This window comes from Cyprinus carpio, chromosome B17 (assembly GCF_018340385.1).
Source record: "Cyprinus carpio isolate SPL01 chromosome B17, ASM1834038v1, whole genome shotgun sequence".
Classification (NCBI taxonomy): Eukaryota; Metazoa; Chordata; class Actinopteri; order Cypriniformes; family Cyprinidae; genus Cyprinus; species Cyprinus carpio.
The window spans coordinates 2,438,531-2,461,529 of NC_056613.1; the positions used below are offsets into that span (position 1 = coordinate 2,438,531).

The 22,999-nt window shown below is 36.3% G+C and overlaps 1 protein-coding gene across 1 annotated transcript; it reads right to left on the minus strand.

The window, feature by feature from the left end:
- Window positions 1–1,749: 1,749 nt before the first annotated feature.
- Window positions 1,750–22,610, minus strand: LOC122140214 (tripartite motif-containing protein 16-like). The gene is made up of 4 exons (XM_042743039.1): window positions 22,590–22,610; window positions 5,825–5,986; window positions 2,567–2,613; window positions 1,750–2,428 (listed from the first exon to the last, which is right to left on the minus strand). The coding sequence occupies exons 2-4, from the start codon at window positions 5,971–5,973 to the stop codon at window positions 1,869–1,871; spliced, it is 756 nt and encodes a 251-aa protein (XP_042598973.1). The 5' UTR covers window positions 5,974–5,986; window positions 22,590–22,610; the 3' UTR covers window positions 1,750–1,868.
- Window positions 22,611–22,999: the final 389 nt, after the last annotated feature.

Genomic DNA, 22,999 nt, shown 5'->3' on the forward strand with positions numbered 1-22,999 from the left:
CAACTGAATCGCTTTGAGTTTGTTCAGCTTCAACAATAACTGCCCATACACAGTCAACGAAACTGTAAGCAAGACAGCTTGAATGAAGTTTGATCAGGAAGCCGCTTTTCATACCTCCAAACAGTGGACGCATAAGCGTCATGGGCTCCAGGCAGTATGCAATACACCTTTCAAAACAGGGGGTAGTAGAGTCGGGTGATCTGTAGTAGAGTCGGTCGCCGCGGATATTCAGAATCACAATGACAACTGAAGTCGAGTGCATTCTATTGCTGATTTTAGTGATCGGCGCAACAAAGGCAGTGCTGAGATAGCGGTGGTATGTTATATTTATAAGCTCCGTGATAATTTTTCCTCTTCGCCCATCATTGTATTCAGACATGTTGTTTCTTCTTTAAACATAATATAGGTTTGAATTAATGTACAATATGATATTTGCAATGTCGCCTCACCTACAACGAGATAGTATTCCGTTGCATCGGACGCTAGGCGCTATCAAAAACTAGGGCTCGACACATTTGGCCACGCATCTTACGATCAATGGCGGCCAGTCTGACGATGTTAGCCAGAGGGTACGTAGACATAATGCATGTTTTGCCTTTTGACTATGAAACGCCCTAAGCATTAATCCACAAAATGACTTAAGCTGTTAACTTTTTTAACATGGCTGACACTCCCTCTGAGTTCAAAATTAAACCAATATCCCGGAGTAATTCATTTACTCAAACAGTAAACTGACTGAACTGCTGTGAAGAGAGAACTGAAGATGAACACGAGCCGTTTTCAGATAACTAGTCTTAAAGATTGACTTCGCTCTCGAAGTCAAGAACCGCTTCTGTCGGACGCCGTCCGGTTCGAGAACCGAGGAGCTGATGATACCGCGCATGCGTTATTCAGACTGACACACAGCCGCCTGGAACCGAACTGGTTCTTTTGGTGATTGATTCTGGAACTGATTCTGTGCTAATGTTATGAGCGCGGGTAAACCGAAGGCTTGAATCAAGGGCATCATCGCCAATGAAGTCATTACTGCCGAAAGAAAAGAACTGGTGAACCATTTTGCAACCGGTTTATTGAATCAAACTGTCCAAAGAACCGTTCGCTGGAGAAGAACAGAACTTCCCATCACTACCGTGATCCAAAACCGATGCAACCGTTCTTGACTCGCAGAATGAGTCAATGTTTCGCTCATGTTATCTGGCTCGCCTCGTGTTCACCTGGCACTTCTCTTACAGCAGTTCAGTCAGTGTACTGTTTGAGTAAATGAATTACTCCTGGATATTGGTTTATTTTGAACTCAGAGGGAGGTCAGCCACGTTAAAAAGTTAACAGCTTAAGTCATTTGTGGATTAATGCTTATTGTTGACGCGAACCGCTTTCAAACGATTCAGTTTGACGGTGAACTGGTTCAAGAAGATCCGGTTACATCGAAAGATTCGCTCACGAACCGGATATCACTAAACTGCAGTGTTGTGAACGCTTCATAACAGACCCGGAGAGAAGACAATGCTGAATAAAGTCATAGTTTTTTGATATTTTGGACCAAAAATGTATTTTCGATGCTTCAAAAAATTCTAACGGACCCTCTGATGTCACATGGACTACTTTGAAGATGTTTTTATTACCTTTCTGGACGTGGACAGTATACCGTATTAATACATTCTCAATACTAAGAAAGACAAAACTCCTGTAGAGTCAGATGTCTTTATAGAAACACAGTAGAAGTCTGTGGCGTGCCTCATTTAGATCAAGGTCAATGTGTGTGTTTATACAAAGTGAAATTAAGATTATAAGAGAGAAAGAGTTCACAACTTTGTGAGTAAAAGAGAGGGATAATGTGAGTGTTTTTCTTTGTGTCACTCAATTGTGTCTCAGTTGTTTCTCACAGGAAGCTGTTTAATCTCACACAGAGACACTGAACTATCAGAATAATAAAATCTAAATCCAGCATAGAGGGGTTCAGTGAATGTGGTGTTGAATGTGTGTATGTGTGTGAGTGTGTGTGTGTCAGAGACACAGTAGAAGGACAGAGTGCCGGCCGACCAGTCCAGATACACTCCTATTCTGTTAAAGCGATGTGAAGGGACTGATTTGTTTGTATTCTTATTATTGTGCCACAAAGTAAAACTGGTATATGAGCAGTTTAGACTCCAGGAAATGTCATTGTATCCAAACCATGAGTTCTCACCATGTCCTTTCCTGCTGATTGCTTTATATGTCACTGATATATTAACCCCACCACCACTCCATTCAGCCTCCCAGTAACAGCGTCCAGTCAGACTTTCTCTACACAGAACCTGATGACACTCAAATCTGTCTGGATGATCAGGATACGGCTGCTTGTCTCTCACACGTGTCACCTTTCTGTTCCTCTCAGACAGAGACAGATGAGTGTTTGATGTGTTTGGATCCAGTGTGAGATCACATGCATCTGAACACAAGAGAGATTATTACATTTGTAACACACTCAAACCAAACAAAAAAAACACAAACAAAAAACAACTATGATCAAAGGTATGTGTGTGTGTGTGAGAGAGAGAACAAGAAAGAGAGAGTGAAAAAGACTTACATTTCTGTAGTCCTGCTGTAATCCTGAACTCTCCTCCATGGTCCACACTAAAAGAAAAACAAAATAATATAAAAAATGTATATAAAATTAAAGTGATTATCTGAATCTATATTACAATATCATCAAACATTATTTTTCTCATTTAGTCTGTAATTATGTGATTGTATCTTCAATCTGTTTTTGCTCTCAAATAGCAATGATAATTTACTTTCTAGATTAGATATTTTGGGATCAGAGACTTGAGTCTGTTTCTCAGATGTTGCTGTTACGAGTCACAAGCAGCTGTTGAACTGAATCAAGCAGTGCTGTTTAAAATATGTAGATGTCATACTACATAAAAGTAGAGAAAAAGTTTATGTAATATGTTTATGAATATGTAAGAGTAAAAGTATATTTCACCCAAAGACTCAAATTGTTCATCATTTACTCACCCTCATATTGTTGCAAACCTGTATGAATTTCCTCCTTTGCAAAAACACAATATGCTTTGAAGAACAAGTTTATGTTCATGCAATGAAACTTAAAGGAACACTCCGACTTTTTGGGACTTTAGCTTATTCACAGTATCCCCCAGAGTTAGATAAGTCCATACATGCCTTTTTCATTTCTGTGCATTCTGTAAGTGTTATTTGACGCACCCACCACTAGCCCTAGCTTAGCACAAAGACTGGATGTAAAATGGATAATGGTAGCATAGTAATCCCAATAAGTGACAAAATAATGCAAACATTTTCCTATTTACATGTTGTGATCTGTATAGTCACAGCGTGTATAAATAACAAGGCTATATGAGACAGAGACCATTTTTAATCGTATAAATACTGGGAACTATATTCTCACTAGGCGTAGAAGCACAGCTAACGTTACTTGGGCGGAGTGGCTACTTGGGCGGAGTGATTAGCGCAGCACACGAGACGCCCTGTTGATGGTTCCGTAAACAAAACAAACAAATGTGAACTAACTAGCTAGACGTGACTCGTGATCATGGCTGACTTTGAGGAATTGTCAGACTCAGAGGAATTTTACTGTGTATCAAACCAAGATCCAGAACGATATAGTTTTGAGCCAGAATACACAGACGAGGAGTTACAAACTTTGGAAGCTGTAAGACAAGATGCCAAACAGATTGATGTCGAAGGGAGAATCAGAACGAACACGGACTGGTGGTGTAAATGTGGAACATGCCAACCTATGCCGACAGAAACCGAGTGCCTTTGTTGTAATGAATGGGACCGGGTATTGCCATCAATGTCAAGGCTTGATGACAATCAAAATATTTGCGTCACTACCACGGAAGATTTCTCTGCACTAATACACCCGGCAGTTGTCATTTTTTTTTTCCCATTGTGACAAGATCAACTGGAAGAAACGCCCCATGCCGAGTGAACCTAATGGTCAGCTGTCCACCAAGTAAGTGATTTTGTTATAATGATCATTCATAGTTCAATGAAATTGTAGTATAGCCATTGCATACAGTGTGTCAATACACAAAATATGCACATGTCAACTCTAGCTAGTTAGTCACATTTGTTTTGTTTACGGAACCATCAACAGGGGGTCTTGTGTGCTGCGCTAATCACTCCGCCCAAGTAGCCACTCCGCCCAAGTAACGTTAGCTTTGCTCCTACGCCTAGTGAGAATATAGTTCCCAGTATTTATACGATTAAAAATGGTCTCTGTCTCATATAGCCTTGTTATTTGTACACGCTGTGACTATACAGATCACAACATGTAAATAGGAAAATGTTTGCATTATTTTGTCACTTATTGGAATTACTATGCTACCATTATCCATTTACATCCAGTCTTTGTGCTAAGCTAGGCTAGCGGTGGGTGCGTCAAATAACACTTACAGAACGCACAGAAATTAAAAAGGTATCTATGGACTTATCTAACTCTGGGGGATACTGTGAATAAGCTAAAGTCCCAAAAAGTCGGAGTGTTCCTTTAAAGGGGTCAAAAAAACGCAAATATTTTAAAATATCTTCCACAGAAGACAACTGAATACAGGTTAGAAACATCATAAGGGTGAGTTAATCAATATTTTTTTTTTGGTGAACTCTCTCTCAAGAACTACTGAACAATTGGTGAGTGTATTTTATTATTTGACTTTGACACATTAATTTGCTATTACAAATCAGTGAAAAGTCAACAAATATTTATACTTAAGTAAAGTAGAAATATCCAAAACTGTACTTAATTACCAAGAATTTATACTTTGTTATTATAATCCTATATAATCAAGATCATATTCAATCACAGAGTTCAAACATAATTATTTTCCTGCGCAGTATGTATGTGTATGTGCTGTATGCATGAATCTATATACAGCTGCAATCAAAATTATTCAAGACTGTAATAATTAACAAATGTATGCTTTTCTGAAGATCCAGAGCTTTTTAAAAATCGTATCTATAGTTAAGGGGCATAATAAAGGTGATAATGTCACTTTATAATGTAATATTTTTGAGTTACAGGAATTTTGTGTAATACATTTCATAATTATTCAACCCCCTTTCAACATTGATGTTTTTAAGCCACTTGTTTATATAGTAGGGCACAATGAAGGTTCCTTGAGAAATATATTTCATTGTAAAGCACATGAAGAACAGTAAACAACCATGGCCTTCATGTCACAACACCTCGCCAAATGCCACTCTTAACCAAGAAGAAGAGGTTATAAAGAATAAAAAATTCCGCTCAAAATTTGACTTTTGGGGGTTGTATAATTTTGAACATCAATGTTTTGAGTAAATTAGGTTTACTGATGAATGTGTTAGTTCTCAGTTGCAAAATGTCTTTTAGGTCAGTGGAGTTGAATAATTTTGATTGCAGCTGTACATAGGGCTGGGCGATGTATCGCATGCAATTGTCACGTGCATTTAGTCAGTAAAGCCAGTTCCCTGATTACCGCTAAATCGCCATCACCTGCTTTCAAATGGAGCGGCATTTAATATACAGAGCCGTAGATCACTGAAAAGCTACGCAATATCACGTTCATTATCGCAGATGAATCGCCTTCGATAATGAACGTGATATTGCGTAGCTTTTCAGTGATCTACGGCTCTGTATATTAAATGCCGCTCCATTTGAAAGCAGGTGATGGCGATTTAGCGGTAATCAGGGAACCGGCTTTACTGACGAAATGCGCGTGACAATTGCATACGATACATCGCCCACCCCTAGCTGTGCATGTGAGTTTATAGTGCACTCATGTATAAACACACATGACAGGATGATTGTTAGTGTTGAACATACTTGAGTTTGTCCAGTCTGTAGTTTGGATCAGAGAGCAGCTTGACTAATGATTGTCGTGGGTGATTGTAGCTCAGATCCAGCTCTCTCAGGTGTGAGGGGTTTGAACTCAGAGCTGAAGCCAGAAAACAACAGCCTTCCTCTGTCACCATACAGCCAGATAATCTACAAACAAATACACACACACACACACACACACCCACACACACACACACACACACACACACACACACACAAACACACAAACAAACTCAACATCACATCATCTGGGACTGGAGATCATCTTAAACTGATTCACAAATAGCTGTTTTAAGACCCCTATATCTCATAACACATACACAGTATAACACATTATCCACAGATTGCTGATTACATTCCAGTCCTCGCGCCCCTCAGCTCTGCATATTTTGCATGTCTCTCTTTGTTAACACACCTGATTCAGAAAATCAGCTCATTAGAAGTGAGCTCTGTGCAAAAACTGTGTTCCTACTGACATGGTCCCTACACAGTGTTCATTGCTCCCTACTCCCTGAGTATATAGGGATCAAAATCTTTTTCATGAAAACATTCATTCAACGGATTTGCGCTTGCACAACTTCTTCACACACACAGGACAAGTGTGACATCATATACCTCTGTAAATAAATACAATTTAAGTTCACATCTCACACACTTCAATGAACTTTGAATAGAAAATATACGTTAAACTTTGAACTGGAATCATGGTGGAATATCCTGTGATGTCCACGCCGCAGAGCCACTACGTTCGAATAGAACAAACATCTGAAGCTGATAAGAGAAACATACAAAATGTGCAGAGCAGGGGGGACACGAGGACTGGAATTGAGAACCGCTGATCTACCCCAACCCTAAACCTACCCTTACAGTGGGATAAATACAGTGTTGGTAGCATAATCTGAAATCGGGACACGGCATCACATTATGAAAACCGACAAGGCATCACAGTATGTTATAGGGGCGAGAACTTCAGTCACATGCCTGGGGAATTAAGGCCAGTCACAATGCACTGGATAGCTGGCTAATCAGCTGCACACCTCGCTTTCAGACCTTTGAGCTTTATAAAAAAACAGCGCGTTTCAGAAAGTTGCGGGGAATAGAGGAAGCAACAATATTGTACATTATGTGGAAAATAATTATAAATAATAAACATTTTTGAACGTAAAACCACATAAACACATTGCATTACACCAAATACACAAAATAATGTTCTTTTTAGCAACATCATACGACCCCTTTAAAAGTTCTCTCTATTCCTTAGTAAAAGTTTGTCTCAGCAGCTTTGTGAATAAGTTTTAAGAGAAAACTCTTGGCTAAAAACTTTCACTGCTATTTAGGAAAACCCTTAGTGGTAAGATAAAATGTTTTTGGGAATACGGGCCCTGATCATTTAGTGTCTACAAAGACTCAATCTGACCAGTATGGCGGCTCGTGGGTTTTAAAATAAACGAGGTACACTAGTTGTATTGGTCTGGGGATCCTGCTGAATATTATTATTGTTATTATATTATTATTATCTGCTTATAACCACATTAAATGGCTTTTTGGTGGCTTTTAGTCAGAAAACGTAAAGAAAACCCACACATACAGCAAGATAATATATCACTTACCTGTCTTATAACTTGAAGCAAACATCGATCCCTTCTTAAAAGTCTGTGTTAAAAGACAGCTGCCTGTTGTGCTATTTAATTAAGTCGACTGCTGTACCTATATCCAGCTCAGGCATGTTCTAGCTCCCTTTATTTTTTAATTTTGTATATATACTGTTTGAATGACTGCTTGGTAAATCATTACATTCTCAAGTAGTGCGCGCGCTTTCACATTATGGTATTACAACTGTGAAATTACAAACAAAAATACACATTCTTAGACATGAACTGAAATGAATTGGGAATTTTATTAACATTAAATCATCCTCATTTTCTGCCTCTAAAATTTTGGGGAAGCTCCACAGCCCTTTAACATTTGTAATTAACTGTTTAGAAGATGAGGTCTAACCATAGACTGTATAAAAACCTAGACAAAGTGTCTGTGGACGCCACCAGAGATTCCCTGAAGAGTGTTTTTTGAAGCTCAAAGTGGGTGAAGCGGCCATCGCCATCTTTGCAGCCAGCTTCACCGCATGTCACCTCCGGATAATTGAAAGTGGGCAAAGAGGCGGAGCTGAAACCACGCTCCACCTAGCTCGATGGCGGTGACAGCAGCGCAATCCACATGTCACCAAGCGGCCACGCCTTTAAGTATGCAGAGCTTTAAAGCTTTATATATAATTTAAACGGGTGAGTTATAAAAAATTCATCCCCCCTCACAGTTGTCAAGTGAAGGGCAAAATTAGCTATATAGACCACTTTTGTACCAGACTGTATAAACATTTTTTCTGCTGTAAAGTTGGGCATTTTAACATGGGGGAGTCTATAGCCGCGCTTCCACCGCAGGAACTTTACCCAGGAACTAGGACTTTGGGCTGGTACTTGGTGCGTGTTTCAATCAAGAGAGGAACCAGGAACTAAATAAAGTTCCGGTAAAAAATGCCCTCAGAAAGTCCCCTGCTGGCTTAGGTAGTACTTTTTCAAAGTTCCCGAACTTTCGGGCTGGACTTGCAAGCTAAACATGCTGATTGGTTAAGTTCACGCAGCATTGTGATTTCAACCACCATTTATTCGGATCATTTTCAAAATATTACTGTTATTATGTCATGAAAATGTAATTTTAAAAGTATTTCATGCGAGAAGATAGTTGTTTAAAACTTAAATCTGTGGTTTATTTATAAAGACAGCCTATTTAAAAAATGAGTTTCACCAATTTCAGAGACGGGTCAGCTCCCACGCCGATCAAGCCGGAGCTCAGGTGATCATGTATCCAGGGGAGAGCAGCCTCACCTCGGCTAGTCTTTCTGATATGTGCCGCTGGCTCTGATGTTGTCACAGTGTCTGGTCTGTGTTTCCCTGGGTGTCCACTATTGGTCTCACTTCCCCAAAGTCCCCCCCACTGCAGGCACTACATTTCCCACAAGCCTTTGTCCCATTCATCACTGTTACACTGCACACCTGTTAATTTGCACTCAGCTGTCCCCACTTTCATCAAGTTTTCACCTGTCCATATAAACCGGTCCGTCTCTATCTGTTTCTATGGAGTCCTTGGTTTATGTCACCCTGCTTTTCGCTCCCCTAGTGTTTGTCATGTGTTTCTTGTTTTGACTGCTTTTATGGATATTGACCTCTTGCCCGACTGGATTATGATTATTTGGATTCTCCTAATAAACACTGCAAACTGGATCTCTCTGTTTGTGTGTATGTTCGTGACAGAAGGCTAAGGCAAAGTCCGAACTACCGAGGATGCAAGTCCAAAATCAGCGCATTTTTGTATTGAGAAACGCTACAAGAGACCCACGCCACCAGACTATTTGCCTAATCTTCCCGGTAACTTTACTGACTCCCTTTAGCAGCCAGCCTCTAGCCACCAGTCGATGAATTGCAGTTTTAGTCACTTCCCTTGTTAGCTTCACGAGATCATTTAGACCAAAGTCAACATGTGTGTGTTTATATATATACACACTGAAATTAAGATTAGAAGAGAAAAAATAGTTTTGTTCACTTGACTGTGTGTCTCAGTTGTAGAGGGGTTCAGTTGTTTAATCTCACACAGAGATACTGAACCACCAGAATAAACCATAAATCCAGCATAGAGGGGTTCAGTGAATGTAGTGTTGAAAGTGTGTAAGTGTGTGAGTGTGTGTGTGTCAGAGATGCTGTAGAAGGACAGAATGCCGGCTGACCAGTCCAGATACACTCCTATTCTGTTTAAAGCTTATGTGAAGGGGCATATGTGCATGTGTTTTATTATTGTGAACTGACAGAGAATCTGTCATTAAACCAGGTCAAACTCCAGGACTTTCATTGCATCCAAACAAACAGTCACACTTCCTCCTTTCCTGCTTATTCCTTTATATGTCACTGATATATCAGCCCTATATCTCCATTCAACCTCCCAGTAACAGCGGCCCAGTCAGACTCTCTTTACACAGAATCTGACGGCATTCATCAAATCTGTGGAAGAGAGATTATAACATTTATAATCTCTTTCACATGTGTCACCTTTCTGTTCCTCTCAGACAGTGTTAGGAAAGTGTTAAATCACATTAAACCCAACACAAGAACACATACAACAAAACACAGGAAAAAAAACCATAAAATAAATAACATAACAAAAACAATTAAACTGTGTGTGTGTGTTTTACATTTCTGTGGTCCTGTTGTAACCGATCTTGCCTTTATGATCCACACTATAAAAATAAGTCACAATCATTTTACATAATGAAAAAGCTAGTATGTGTGTGTGTGTATAAATATAAATACAATTTAAAAAACTGCTCTGCACAACTTGGTGGATAATAAAACAATTGAATAGAGCATTATGTTGATGAACATTTTATTAATTATTAGGTAATTATTATTAAAAAAGCCTCAGCTATGTTTTTGAAACAAAAAAAAAAAAAACGATAGTCTGAATCCAATCAATCATAGCCATATCTGGGGGGTGCTGGGGTTTGATTATTATTATTTTTATTTGACAAAATGAATGAAGACTGTCCCAAACTCTTATGGACATACAAATGAATGAAGACTGTAGAGTTATGAGAGAACTAATATATATTTGTGTTTTGTGATTTTAGTTTAATAATTTTTTTCTTTAATATTTATGTTATTTAAAGGGATTTTACTAAATATTAACATAGCTGATATGTCAGTTAGGCCTAAGGACGGTTACAAGATTATCACATAATCACCATGGTCACGCGATCAGTCTACCGCTGGTCTAAACCTGTAACCGTCATCACCGCACAAAAAAAAAAAAAAAAAAAACATTGGCCTGCACATCTGAATGCCTTGCCAGAAGTCAATGAGTTTCATTTTAATCTAGATTAATTCCAAGATTACAGTGAGATTAATCTAGATTAAAAAATGTATCTATGCACCTCTAATAGGCTAATAGCATTCCATTTGTATTTACTATTAGGCCTAGAGTACCTGTGTAATGTCTTGTAGCCTATATATTGAATTTCATTTCATTTTACTAAAGCATAAAATACAAGTGCGGATGACTCATGAGAAAGCCAAAAAAGCAGGACCTCAGTTTTAATTGCACGTGTTTATTCTGCTTAACACAATTCTTCTCAACGTATTGGCATTTATCGACACCATGTGTGATTTAAGCTACTATTCCATCTAAAACATAGCATTTATATGTAGGCTATAATATATAAATATGTAGACATATAGGCTAAATTAATATAAATATTTAAAATCTTAATATATATAAATATTATTTATATTATATATTTTTACATATTTGTATTAACTTAGCCTATATCTCGTGGTGCTTTTGGTCTCAGTGTAGAATTCAAGGTTAGATTTATCTATCAAGAGCTATTTAATCTAAGTAGTGCCGCTGCTCACAATACCGCCATGTTTTTTTTTTAACTTATAAATATTATTTATATTTATCTTATTTATAAATATTATTTATATTTATCTTATTTATAAGTAAAAAACAACCACAATATTGTGAGCAGCTTACACTTTTGTTAAATTAAATAGCATTCGTTAAATTATAGCCTTGAATTGCTGTGCGCAAAAGTCATATAGTTTAAGTGATTGTTTGATGACGCATCGCCTGTAGCCTAATCTGAAGGTAAAAATATGGAAAATAAACATGCAAATTAATATCTATTACTGATCAATACGATAAATAAAAATGTGTTTGTTTGTCTTATGATGCTCTATCTTCAGATCTCTGTTGTGAATTAGCGATCAGATCTGATATCGCCCCAAAAAAATATGAAGGCTAGGGTAACCTCGCCTATTATTTCGCTTTGCAGAATTTTTATTTCAGACATCATTCCATTTCTGTTCTAACTGTTCATGTTCTAAATGTAAAAAAAAAAATAAAAAATAAAAGTGAAATAAACCTGTTCCTTATATTCGGTTTGCCTCCCGTGTGTAAAAGCGAAAGTGAAAGTCCATCGATCACGGTGGTGTTGGGGGGGTGGGGGGCAGGGTTTCATGGGTTGCGGTTTACCGCAATACCGCTGAATTTATTGCTTTTCAACCGCGGTAAGAAAAATTCAATACCGCCCCAGGCCTAATGTCAGTGCACACCTCTGACTGATTTCTGCACTTTGGCAAATTCTCTCATCAGACACAACAAAGCACAGATGTACATGCGATGTAAATAAGAGATTCATTCATCACATAGCTACTGCAGACAACATCACTGGAGCTTTAGAGTGCTTACACACGCGTAGACTGAATTCAGTTATTATAGCCTATTATCTGATAATGTAAATGTTCTTTGCTCGCTGTATAATTTAAACGTTGTTTGAATAATTGTGGACATGCAGCGCTATAATTAGAAACTTAAAATTTCTTTTTTAAAAACTTGATCAGGTTAAATACAAATTCAGTCTTATTAAAATTTCATGACATAACATAACGGTAGGCTACTTGCCCATAACGTTATGATGTTCGTGAGTTACTAGATTATTAAGGCTTACAGTGGTTTCAGCACGCTTAGTGCTGTTGTGCTAAATGTGATTGTATGTGATTGTCGTGGCCGCCTTAAGCTTTAGAAAGCTTCGAAATTGGCTCATAAAAAGGACAAGGATCTAATGCTTTTTACAAGTCGGAATTTAAAATTACGATAATATGGCATGAACATTTCACATGAAATTATATCAGTGAGTAGAAGCTGCAGGGACGTGCAGCAGGAGGTCCGCAAGAAAAATATAACTGCACTCTGGTCATTTTAATATGCAACTAATTTAATGTTTAGATTTTTTTTAAATATGTGTGCTATCACAAAAATTAAGTATCCTGTGGAGGATCGAGGGGCACAAGGAGAATCTGGGTTGCATTGCCCTTAGACCTGGCCCACTGCGGCGGGGTGCTGCAGCACCCCTAGTTCCCCGCGCCATGCAGTCATTAGTCAATGGGCTCGGTGCACAAGATGGCGCTTCAGTAAGCTTCAGTGACGCGAGTGTGTGCATAAGAGCTTTGTTGCAACCAGGCCTAAAATCTTGTGTCTGTTTCTCAGATGCTGCTATTATGGGTCACAAACAGCTATTGAGCTGAATCAAGATCATCTTCACTCACTGAATTCAAGACACATCCTTATTAATCTACACATACAGTAGGTAGACAACCAAAATGAGTACTACCACTGCGCTGCATCACACGGGTTAACTGCAAGTTAAGTCGCTATGTTAAAATCATTCGCTAAACTATCGCCAGGTGGCGCAAAGGGACGGATTAACTAACTGAATGTAATTGTAAAATGAGATAAAAGGAGGAAGTAAAACAACAATAACATTATGATATAACATTGTAACATCTTTAAAAAAAAAAACATTTAAGAAAATGTACAGTGAGTTAATTTCAAAATGTAGGATAGTCTTAGGCTACAGTCTACTCATCAAAAAATTAAAAGAAGACCTTTACACAAACGATCTTATGCTTGCAATTGTTATTAAACAGTCATTTAATATAAGGCCTATATATACGGATAAAAAGCTAAATGTTTTCATTTCGCGGGTTCATTCTTGGTTTAAAAAAATCCTTCAGGTTCCATTTGCAGATCGAAATGAGAACGGTCAAGCATTTAGCAATAATTGATCAATTCTGTTATTATTCTTGATTTTTCAAACTGCTAACACTTTGCATTTTTGAATTATGCCTTTACTGAGTGACCAAAATTGACTATTTTCTGTTTCAGCTGTTTGATCGCTGGTGCCTCGTGCATATTCATTGAAACAGTAGTCGCTTCACCGTGCCATTCGCCGCGGCTTGAGCAGCCGGTCCACTTTGGCATATTTTTGCTAATTATGATTTATTTTTATTTTTTTTCGTTGATACTGAAACATGCGTGAACTACAAAGCCTATTTTACCTAATGAATAATAGTTAAGCTTGAAATAGGCAACATATACTAATATGGAAACGTTTGGATTTCTCCCAAATGAGAGCCCAACCTTACCTTATGGTTCGCTTTAAATTATTATTCATTTATTTTTTTGTTTGTTTATAGCTAAGCCTATATTATATACTGCAATTTTATTTATCCATTAGAATTAAATATTTTTAATTCTTGTTCTGTTCTGATAAATTTGTTAAATTTATAGGATTTGTTGTAAAGTGAAGGGAACTAAAAATATCCTGTTGGCACATTATAACTTTATTAGGCCAGCCGTTATTATTTCTGAATGTAATAAAATGCAACTTATACATTACTTATATATATTTTTTTTCCTCTCACAAACTTAATTAATTTTTTAGCCTGTTTAAAAATAAATAAATAAAATAAAAAAACATGCAGCAAACGAAAATAGGCGATTAATCGGTTAAAATTTGTTACTGTGGGTTAACAGTAATTATAATTATTATATACTTAGGAACAGAGTCTGTGCCTAATAGGCTATCCAGGGTTTTTTATTTTTTTTATTTTCATTGCATCTGCAAAAAATTACTTTGTGCAGCACATTCACTTCGCAAGACGCCAACCTGCCTCTACACGCGCTGCTCAGCTGTGGGCCGATTTCAAAATGTTTGATATAAAGGTTGATGTCCCATTTTATACAGGAATTGTTCATTTAAAAAAAAACATTGAATTATATTGTTAGTCTAAATGAACTTGTTAACAATATTATTAGAACTATTTAACATGCACTGTGACATTTTACCCTTTTTAACTTATAAACTCCTTGAGATTTTAAAGTCAGTATTGAAGTTCAAGTTTAAAAAAAAAAGACTAATATGCAAAATGTCAATATTCTCATATATTAGGCCTATATTTTAATTTATATTTTAAAATTCCTTTAATAAAACAACATGCAAATTTTGTTATTCGTTACCTGTCCTTTCTTTTGACAGACAACTTCTTGGGAAAATATATTTGTCTGTACACTGATTAAGAAATTGTTATGGTTTTATAAATTATTTCCTTTATTTTAGTAAAACGTGAGACACTGTATAATTTCCGCTCCCATTATTTAGGCCTAATTAAAACAACAAACTAATAAATTAAACCTGCACGATGAAGCTAAATCATTGAAAGTCTAAAGAATGATTTTAAAGGAGCCTTCTTTACTTGCTCTCATATAATTTAAGTAAAAATAAATTTGTTGTTACACACATTTTGTTTGCATATGCAAAATGTGCATGCAAGATTTAAGCTGGGCGCGAAAGTGATGCTGAGTGCACGCAGCGCAGCATTTTTTTCTTATTTGTTTCATCTTCATTACAAATCTTGTTTGGTTTTATTTTTGATAATTGCATGTAAAAAATAATTTACGCTTGTAATGCATATGCAAAATGTGAATTATTATTCATATTCAAATGTTTGTGTGAAAATTATTAATTGCGCGATGCAGGACAGGGAGGCTTCAGATCACTTGAATTTTTTTCCCTGATAATGAATTAACTTAAAATTGTGGTGTCTCCACATGAGAAATATATCTACAGAAAGCTTGAAATGTCTTTTTAAATGAATCAATTCAGAACGAAAAGCATTATGTAATCTGTGTGAAGGTTTGTATTTTCTCTTTAAAGGCGAGTCCATGTGGATAAAGTCAGCACTATGAATTTCATCTTGCAGCCGACAAAGAAAACATTTGTTTATTAATAAATAATTAAAATGTGCTTTTTGTGGCAAACTTAATGCATGTGCTTGAGCGCGAAAGAATACATTATAGGTCCATTATGGATTATAGATGTAAATGTAATATAAACCTAAGCGATTAGTTGAATAATGACAAATGAACGGCTAGTAACCAGAAAAAATCTACGTGGGGGGGGTAGACCTATTAAATACCCTATAGACATCTCTGTTAAAGCTTTTAAAGCATTTTATACGCATTTGCATAAATTCTTCTTTCAGAACGGTCTGTAATGGAGAGATGCTTTAACACAGTGTTTTTTCCTCTGAAACACAAAAACGAAAATTGAAATAAAATTTAGCCTATATTTTATGTTTTGAGAATGGCCAACCCTTCTCTGCAGATATTGTTGCTTCTGGTTTGTGCATTTTAAATAGGCTAAAAAAAAATAATAATAATAATAATAATAATAATGTCTCCAAAAACTCCAAAAATGTTTTTGCCATGTCTGTAACGCATGTGTATTCCCAAATCTAAAAAGCCTATATAAAACATCATAGAGCGGATCATACTGATGTCTGGACTCTGTTTGGGATTTAGAAAAACATAAAGAGATGGTTCAATATATTGGTTATGAAAAGGCTACATTCTGTGAGAATTTATATTTCATAAGCACTATTCGGACGGGACTAGTTTTCTAAACTACGCTTGAGTTTCGATTCTTACCACCTGACGCCTGCAATTTTCATGTACCAATTCGGAGGGACTAACATCTTCGTGTTTATTACAGAGGTGGGAGGGTCTGTTTTGTGCATCCAGGCGTCACAGAGATCACGCAGCTCTGTACGCGTGCATTGTATATATAACGTTAGTCATTCGATTGATTACCATTAGTATTATTACACAATAAATACTAAAAACTAAATGGCTAGTATAGCAAAAACCATGTTAATGTGTGGTTTCTTTAGTTTAATTAGTTTTTTGTAGTAGGCTAAACCCATTTTTAATTTTCATAAAGGTACATCTGTAATTAAAACCTTATGTAACTGAGTGCATAAATGAACCTGAGTAACGCTAATCTTACCTGACACTGATATTACAATAATTAATATTAACATTGATTTTATTATTTTTTATTTTTTAATTATTATTATTTCTTTGCCGGAAGCAAATAAATCAAACAATCAAACAATCAAATAATTCAGCTCTGGAATTATTACAGAGGTTGTGTGAGAAAAACACAGACATGGCAGATTCGACGGGATTAAAAATCACCAAGAAATGCCTGTGAAAAACACAGATTTCTCAACCACCCCTGTAAAAACTAGTCCCGTCCTCAATAGGGCTATAGTCTAAAAAATATTGTTTAGACGAAACAAAATAAAATTAACGCAACAGTTTTCGAATTTATTTAATTAATTTATTTATTTGAGTTAAGGCAACTACCACCTCTGAAATTAAGTTATAATAACTAATAAACTATATTGCGCTATACAGTAGTCAACATTTTAAGTGGATCAAAACCTTTCTTCAAAGTTGCCCTAAAAACCAAAATGACGAGGCAATTCTCCCTATCTAAACCTGTTCTGCAAGTTTGATATCCTCATAAGACACTGTCCATATGAAAGACCAAGAGATTCACACCTTTATCTCGAACCCCCACAAGCTATACAGAACTACCCCCAGCCCCCTCCACCTGAACTGAATTGGTCTGTTTTAGGGCTGCGAGGAACGGGTGTTGTCATGTTACTGGGTTGAAACATGCCTGCACTCACAGCAGCCTTACTCTTTTTATTCATTATTTTCCCGCAGCCCATATTAATATTATTATCACTAGACCAAAATAATAACAAATTATCAATTGATAATTAATCATTATTTTTACTTTAAAATCATTGTTATTTGTGAACGTAGCGTTTATGGAAGGCTTTAAGACCAAGCGGAATCCTCCATCAGCTACTCCTGCTTCACAGCGCATGGACTCAAGGCTAACTGCACCCAGCTCCAGTCCGCAAGTTTTAATTTAACTAAATCAATTTGAGCAAATACAACTTACTGATCATGAGCCCAACATTTAGCAAGACAGAAAAACAATTCAGTCTACCTGAAGGAAGACAACTTTCATTGTAAGTTAATGCTGTTAAATAGAGAGTTAAATAGAGAGAGAGAGAGAGAGAGAGAGAGAGAGAGAGAGAGAAACAGTGTTGGCTATTCCTAAACTTATTATATTGAAGTACAAATCCAAACACCAGAAGCAACCTACACTCTCTCAGTGTTCTTTCATTGAAAAGTATGTTTTTTGTTTATTCAAAGGCTATATGGATGAAATAATATTTTAGTTCAAAACTTTAAGTGCCATTGTTTAAAAAAAAAAATGCTTTATTAGCTAACGCTTCATAGACCTTCAGTTGTTATGCTTTAAAATCCCATACCATTTGTAATTTCACAGTATTTTCACCTCCTTAATCACTAACCTTTAAAGTCACAATTCTATAATGGTCAAATTTACTCAGGCCGATGGCACTTTTAATTACATTATTATTTTTTTTTTTATTTATTTTTTTTTATTATTTATTTTTTTTTTGAATAATTGTAGCCACATAAATAGGTGAAGCAAAACAAATATGAATAATATTTGGATCGCCCATCCCTTATTTTTTCCCTTATTTTCTTAAAGAATAAACACTTATTATCTACAAGAATAAACATAACATATTATTAATTCATAGAAATAATTTAAGCAATTAAAACCTGATAACATATTATTAATTCCTAGAAATAATTTAAACAATTAAAAACTTTTTTTTTTTTTAAACTTGAACTTCAATACTATTAAACTGACTTTTAAAATTTCAAGGGGGTTTATAAGTTAAAAAGGTAAAAATGTCTCAGTGCATGTTAAATAGTTTTAATTATATTGTTAACAAGTTCATTTAGACTACCTCTATAAATTTTTTTTTTTAAATGAACAATTCCTGTATAAAATGAGACATCAACCTTTATCTCAAACATTTTGAAATCATCCACAGCTGAGCAACGTGTGAGGCAGGTTGAAGCGATGTGAAGTGAATGTGCTGCACAAAGTCATTTTTAGATGCAATGAAAATAAAAAAAAATAAAAACCCTGGATAGCCTAGATTAGGCCCAGACTCTGTTCCTAAGTATATAATAATTATAATTACCGTTAACCCACAGGAACAAATTTTAATGTATAAAAATGCTTTAAAAGCTTTAAAGGAATGTCTCCACCGTTTTTTGAAATAGGGCTTATTCACATTATTTCCTACATTTAGATAGGTGGGCAAATGCATTTTTGTGTCAGTGCATGCATTGTTTTAGTCTTGACTAATGAACCTTAGCTAGCTTAGCACAATGAATGGAATCCTTTGTTGCCAGCTAGCATGGCCTGAGTAAAAGTGATCAAAAAATTAAAAAAAAAACCACCTAATTACTTCTTGTGGCCTCGCATGAAATTCTACTGCTGAGTACAAATAGAGATCCAGATTAACACTAGGCGATTTCCTAGGCAGATATTGACTTGGGACTATATTATGTAGGGAAGCTCATGTATGTGAAACACTGCTGCTTAAAGTTAATTCACTGCTAATTCAAGTATCTAGGTATAATATGGGTCGATCTATACATGCATCATGATTAAAATAATCACTTACTCTGTGGACAGCTGTCCATTTGGTCCATTCGGGCATTACAGCGTAAATTTTTCCAGTTCACTTTGTCACACTAAAAAAAAAATGCAGTACTGCAGAATGGATCAAGCGCCGTGAAATCCTCTGTAGATGTGACAACTTGCCGGCACGCTCATCTTGATCTGGCGTGTTCAGCCTGGGCATGCAATGGCAAAAACATTACTTAAACTCTCTACAGCACAGACACTCTCCCTTTCCAGTACGGCATTGATTGGCATATTCCCACATTCACACCACCAGTTCATGTTGTTTCTCATCCTGAGTTTCCTCAGGCTGTTGATGATTGATCGCAACCTCCTCCTCCTGTCGTTTCTATTTCCAAAGCTACGCAGCTCGTCTTCTGTAAACTCTGGTTCAAATAGGTATGGTTCTGGTTCTTGACTGTCTGAGAAGTCACCCTCTTATTCTATCTCAAAATCAGCACATGTTCATCGCCATCCCAGCCTGTTCTGTAAGGAAAATAGCCAGGCAGCTACATATTGACACCCTCAATGTTGAGGGAAGACACAGAAAAGGATTTCATGTGTAGGCTGATATCAGAGTGCTGTAAGTAGCAGTGCTTCTGCCTAAGCAGCAGTGCTTCGCCTGTGCTTCACCCATAATATAGTCCCAAGTCAATATCTGCCTGGAAATCACCTAGTGTTAATCTTGGGGGATCTGCTATTTGTACTTCGTCTGGAGTAATACACCAGGCCACCGTGAAGAAAATTAGGTGGGTTTTTTGATTTTTGATCACTTTACTCAGGCCATGCTAGCTGGCAACAAAGATTCCATTCACTGGTGCTGTTGCTAAACGCCGACTACTTTTTCAAACTAAAACAAATGCATGCACTGTCATTCAAAAATGCATTTGCCCACCTATCTAGGAATGTAGGAAATAATGCCTGAAGTCAGTGTCTAGTACCCACAGTCGTGATGGAGTGTTCCATGTTAACAGTGTTGGTCCTAGAGTGTATTTAAGGGCAGGGTCTGCCCCCACGTAAGATTTTTCTAGTTACTAATCGCTTCATTTGTCATTATTCAACTAATGGAGATGAGGTTTATATTAAATTTACATCTATAATCCATAATGAACCTTAATATATTCTATCCTCAAGCACATGCATTAAGTTTGCCACAAAGCACAGGCAGAAGTAGCCCAATAATTGTAAAAAAGGAGACATTTTAATTATTTATTAATAAACAAATGTTTTCTTTGTCGGCTGCAAGATGAAATTCATAGTGCTGACTTTATCCACATGGACTCGCCAGCCTTTAAAGAGAAATACAACCTTCACAGATTACATAATGCTTTTGTTCTGAATTGATTCATTTTAAAAGACATTTCAAGCTTTCTGTAGATATATTTCTCATGTAAGACACCACAATTTTAAGTTAATTCATTATCAGGAAAAAAATTCAAGTGATCTGAGATAGGGAAGCCTCCCTGTCCTGCATGCATCAGTGCAGTATTAATAATTTTCGCACAAACACTTGAATATGAATAATAATTCACATTTTGCATATGCATTACAACGGTAAATTATTTTTTACATGCAATTATCCAAAATAAAACCAAACAAGATTTGTAATGAAGATAAAATAAATAAGAATAAATGCTGCGCGTGCATTCAGCATGACTATACATTTAAATCTTTGCATTCATGATTTTTTAAATTTATACACCTGCATTTAAAATGCGGCTGCAATTTTATTTTTTTTACTTAAATTATATGAGAGCAAGTAAAGAAGGCTCCCTTTAAAATCACTGCATAGTTGTCAATTAATGAAGCTCTTATTTACATCGTGGTGTATTTTTGTTGAGTATAATGAGAGAACTTGAGTTTAAACATGAGAACGTTTTATTAATCCGTCCATTCTTTAGACTTTCAAGGATATAGCAAAATCGTGCAGGTTTAATTTATTCGTTTCTTGTTTTAATTAGGCCTAAATGGGAACGAAATTATACAGTGCCTCACGCTTTTTACTAAAATAAAGAAAATAATTTATAAAACACGCATAACAATTTCTTAATCAGTGTACAGACAAATATATTTTCCCAAGAAGTTGTCTGTCAAAATAAAGGACAGGTAACGAATAACAAAAATGCATGTTGTTTTATTAAAGGAATTTTAAAATATAAATTAAAATATAGGCCTAATATATGAGAATATTGGACATTTTGCATATTAATCCATGTAGCCTAGCTCACTAAAATAGGCTACAACTTTTAATGCTCCGATGCAATGTAAACCACAATTTCTTTTGAATAATATAACACATAATTCATATTATATAAATAATACTGCACACCTATTAAATGTGTCAAATCTAAAATATGGTGTAATACTGTGTAACTTAGAGAAAATATAAGCACAGGCTCAGGCACAGGCTTGACATTTATCCTGCTTGAAGTGCGTTCTAAGAAATGCACATAACTTCATAATTACCAAACTTTCATCTGTGAATATTAAATATTTTAACTACAGTGTTTTTCTTTCATTTTCCCTGACTGCAGCCATCAAATGTAACACATCGGTGAGGCAAAGCTGACGTCTATTTGCAAAAATGTGCTTTGATGCGCTTGTTTGATAACTTGTGATTAAAGCGCCACTCAGCGGTCAAAGGCTGCAAATGCACTTTGCAGGACGCCTTGTGGCTGTAATGCAGTGGCGGTAGAAGCAACATTTTGGATGGCCACCTACTGTATATGCCCTGTATTTAGGATTTATGTACATGTGGGTTTTTATATTATAGAAGACACATGTACAAACACACGACAGGATGATTGTAGTGTGAACATACTTGAGTTTGTCCAGTTCTGTAGTTTGGATCAGAGAGCAGCTTGACTAATGATTGTCGTGTGGTGATCTGTAGCTTCAGATCCAGCTCTCTCAGGTGTGAGGGGGTTGAACTCAGAGCTGAAGCCAGAAAACAACAGCCTTCTCTGTCGACCAACAGCCAGATAATCTACAACACAAACACACACGCACACAACACAACCCACACACAACACCAAAAACACACAACACACACACACACCCACCACAAACAAAACTCAACATCACATCATCTGGGAATGGAGATCATCTTAAACTGATTCACAAATAGCTGTTTTAAGATTCCTGTAGCTCTGATGACTGATTCAGTGTAGCACATTTTATCCACAGATTGCTGATTACAGATTCAGTTCAGCGTTTTACTCAGTGTCACAGTGTTGATGGAGCAGAATTGATCTCAATAACAATTTCTGTTACATATCAAAAACTCACAACAAATACTAAAAAACATAAAAAGTTAATAAATCAATAAAAAAAACACAAAAATTCAGAAACACTCAAACACACTTGAATCCAAACATTCAAACAGCTAAGAGATCAGAACCCAGAGCATGAATCTTTATATGTTTTTCTTACCTCAGTGTGTTGAGTTTACAGTGTGAACTCTTCAGTCCATCAGAGAGAAGTTGACAATCTGTCAGTCCCATCAGAGAGAAGCTTCACAATCCAAACAAACAGATAGAATCCTGCAGGTCATTGTTACTCAGGTCCAGCTCTCTCAGTGAGTTTGATGATTGTAGACATGAAGACAAACTTTCACAGCACTGATCAGTGAGATTACAGCTTACAAGTCTATAACACAGGACGAAATACAGATCAATAATAAAGAGATGGTGGGATAAATATTTTCTGACTAATATTCTGTCGTTCTTTAGATGGTAAAATATTGACTGGAAATATGGACAAACAGAGTTGTTTTGCCACCATGGCTGCAGTGCTCTATTAGTCAGATAGTATGAAACTTTTTTGATACATCAGCATAACAT

Excerpts from the sequence above, each read along its gene's own strand:
- LOC122140214 (XM_042743039.1), bottom strand. The coding sequence starts at position 5,973 with ATGGTGACAGAGGAAGGCTGTTGTTTTCTGGCTTCAGCTCTGAGTTCA. Across the intron at positions 2,614-5,824 it reads TACAGACTGGACAAACTCAA|TGTGGACCATGGAGGAGAGT; the intron begins GTATGTTCAACA and ends TTTTTCTTTTAG. Across the intron at positions 2,429-2,566 it reads TACAGCAGGACTACAGAAAT|ATGCATGTGATCTCACACTG; the intron begins GTAAGTCTTTTT and ends TCTTGTGTTCAG.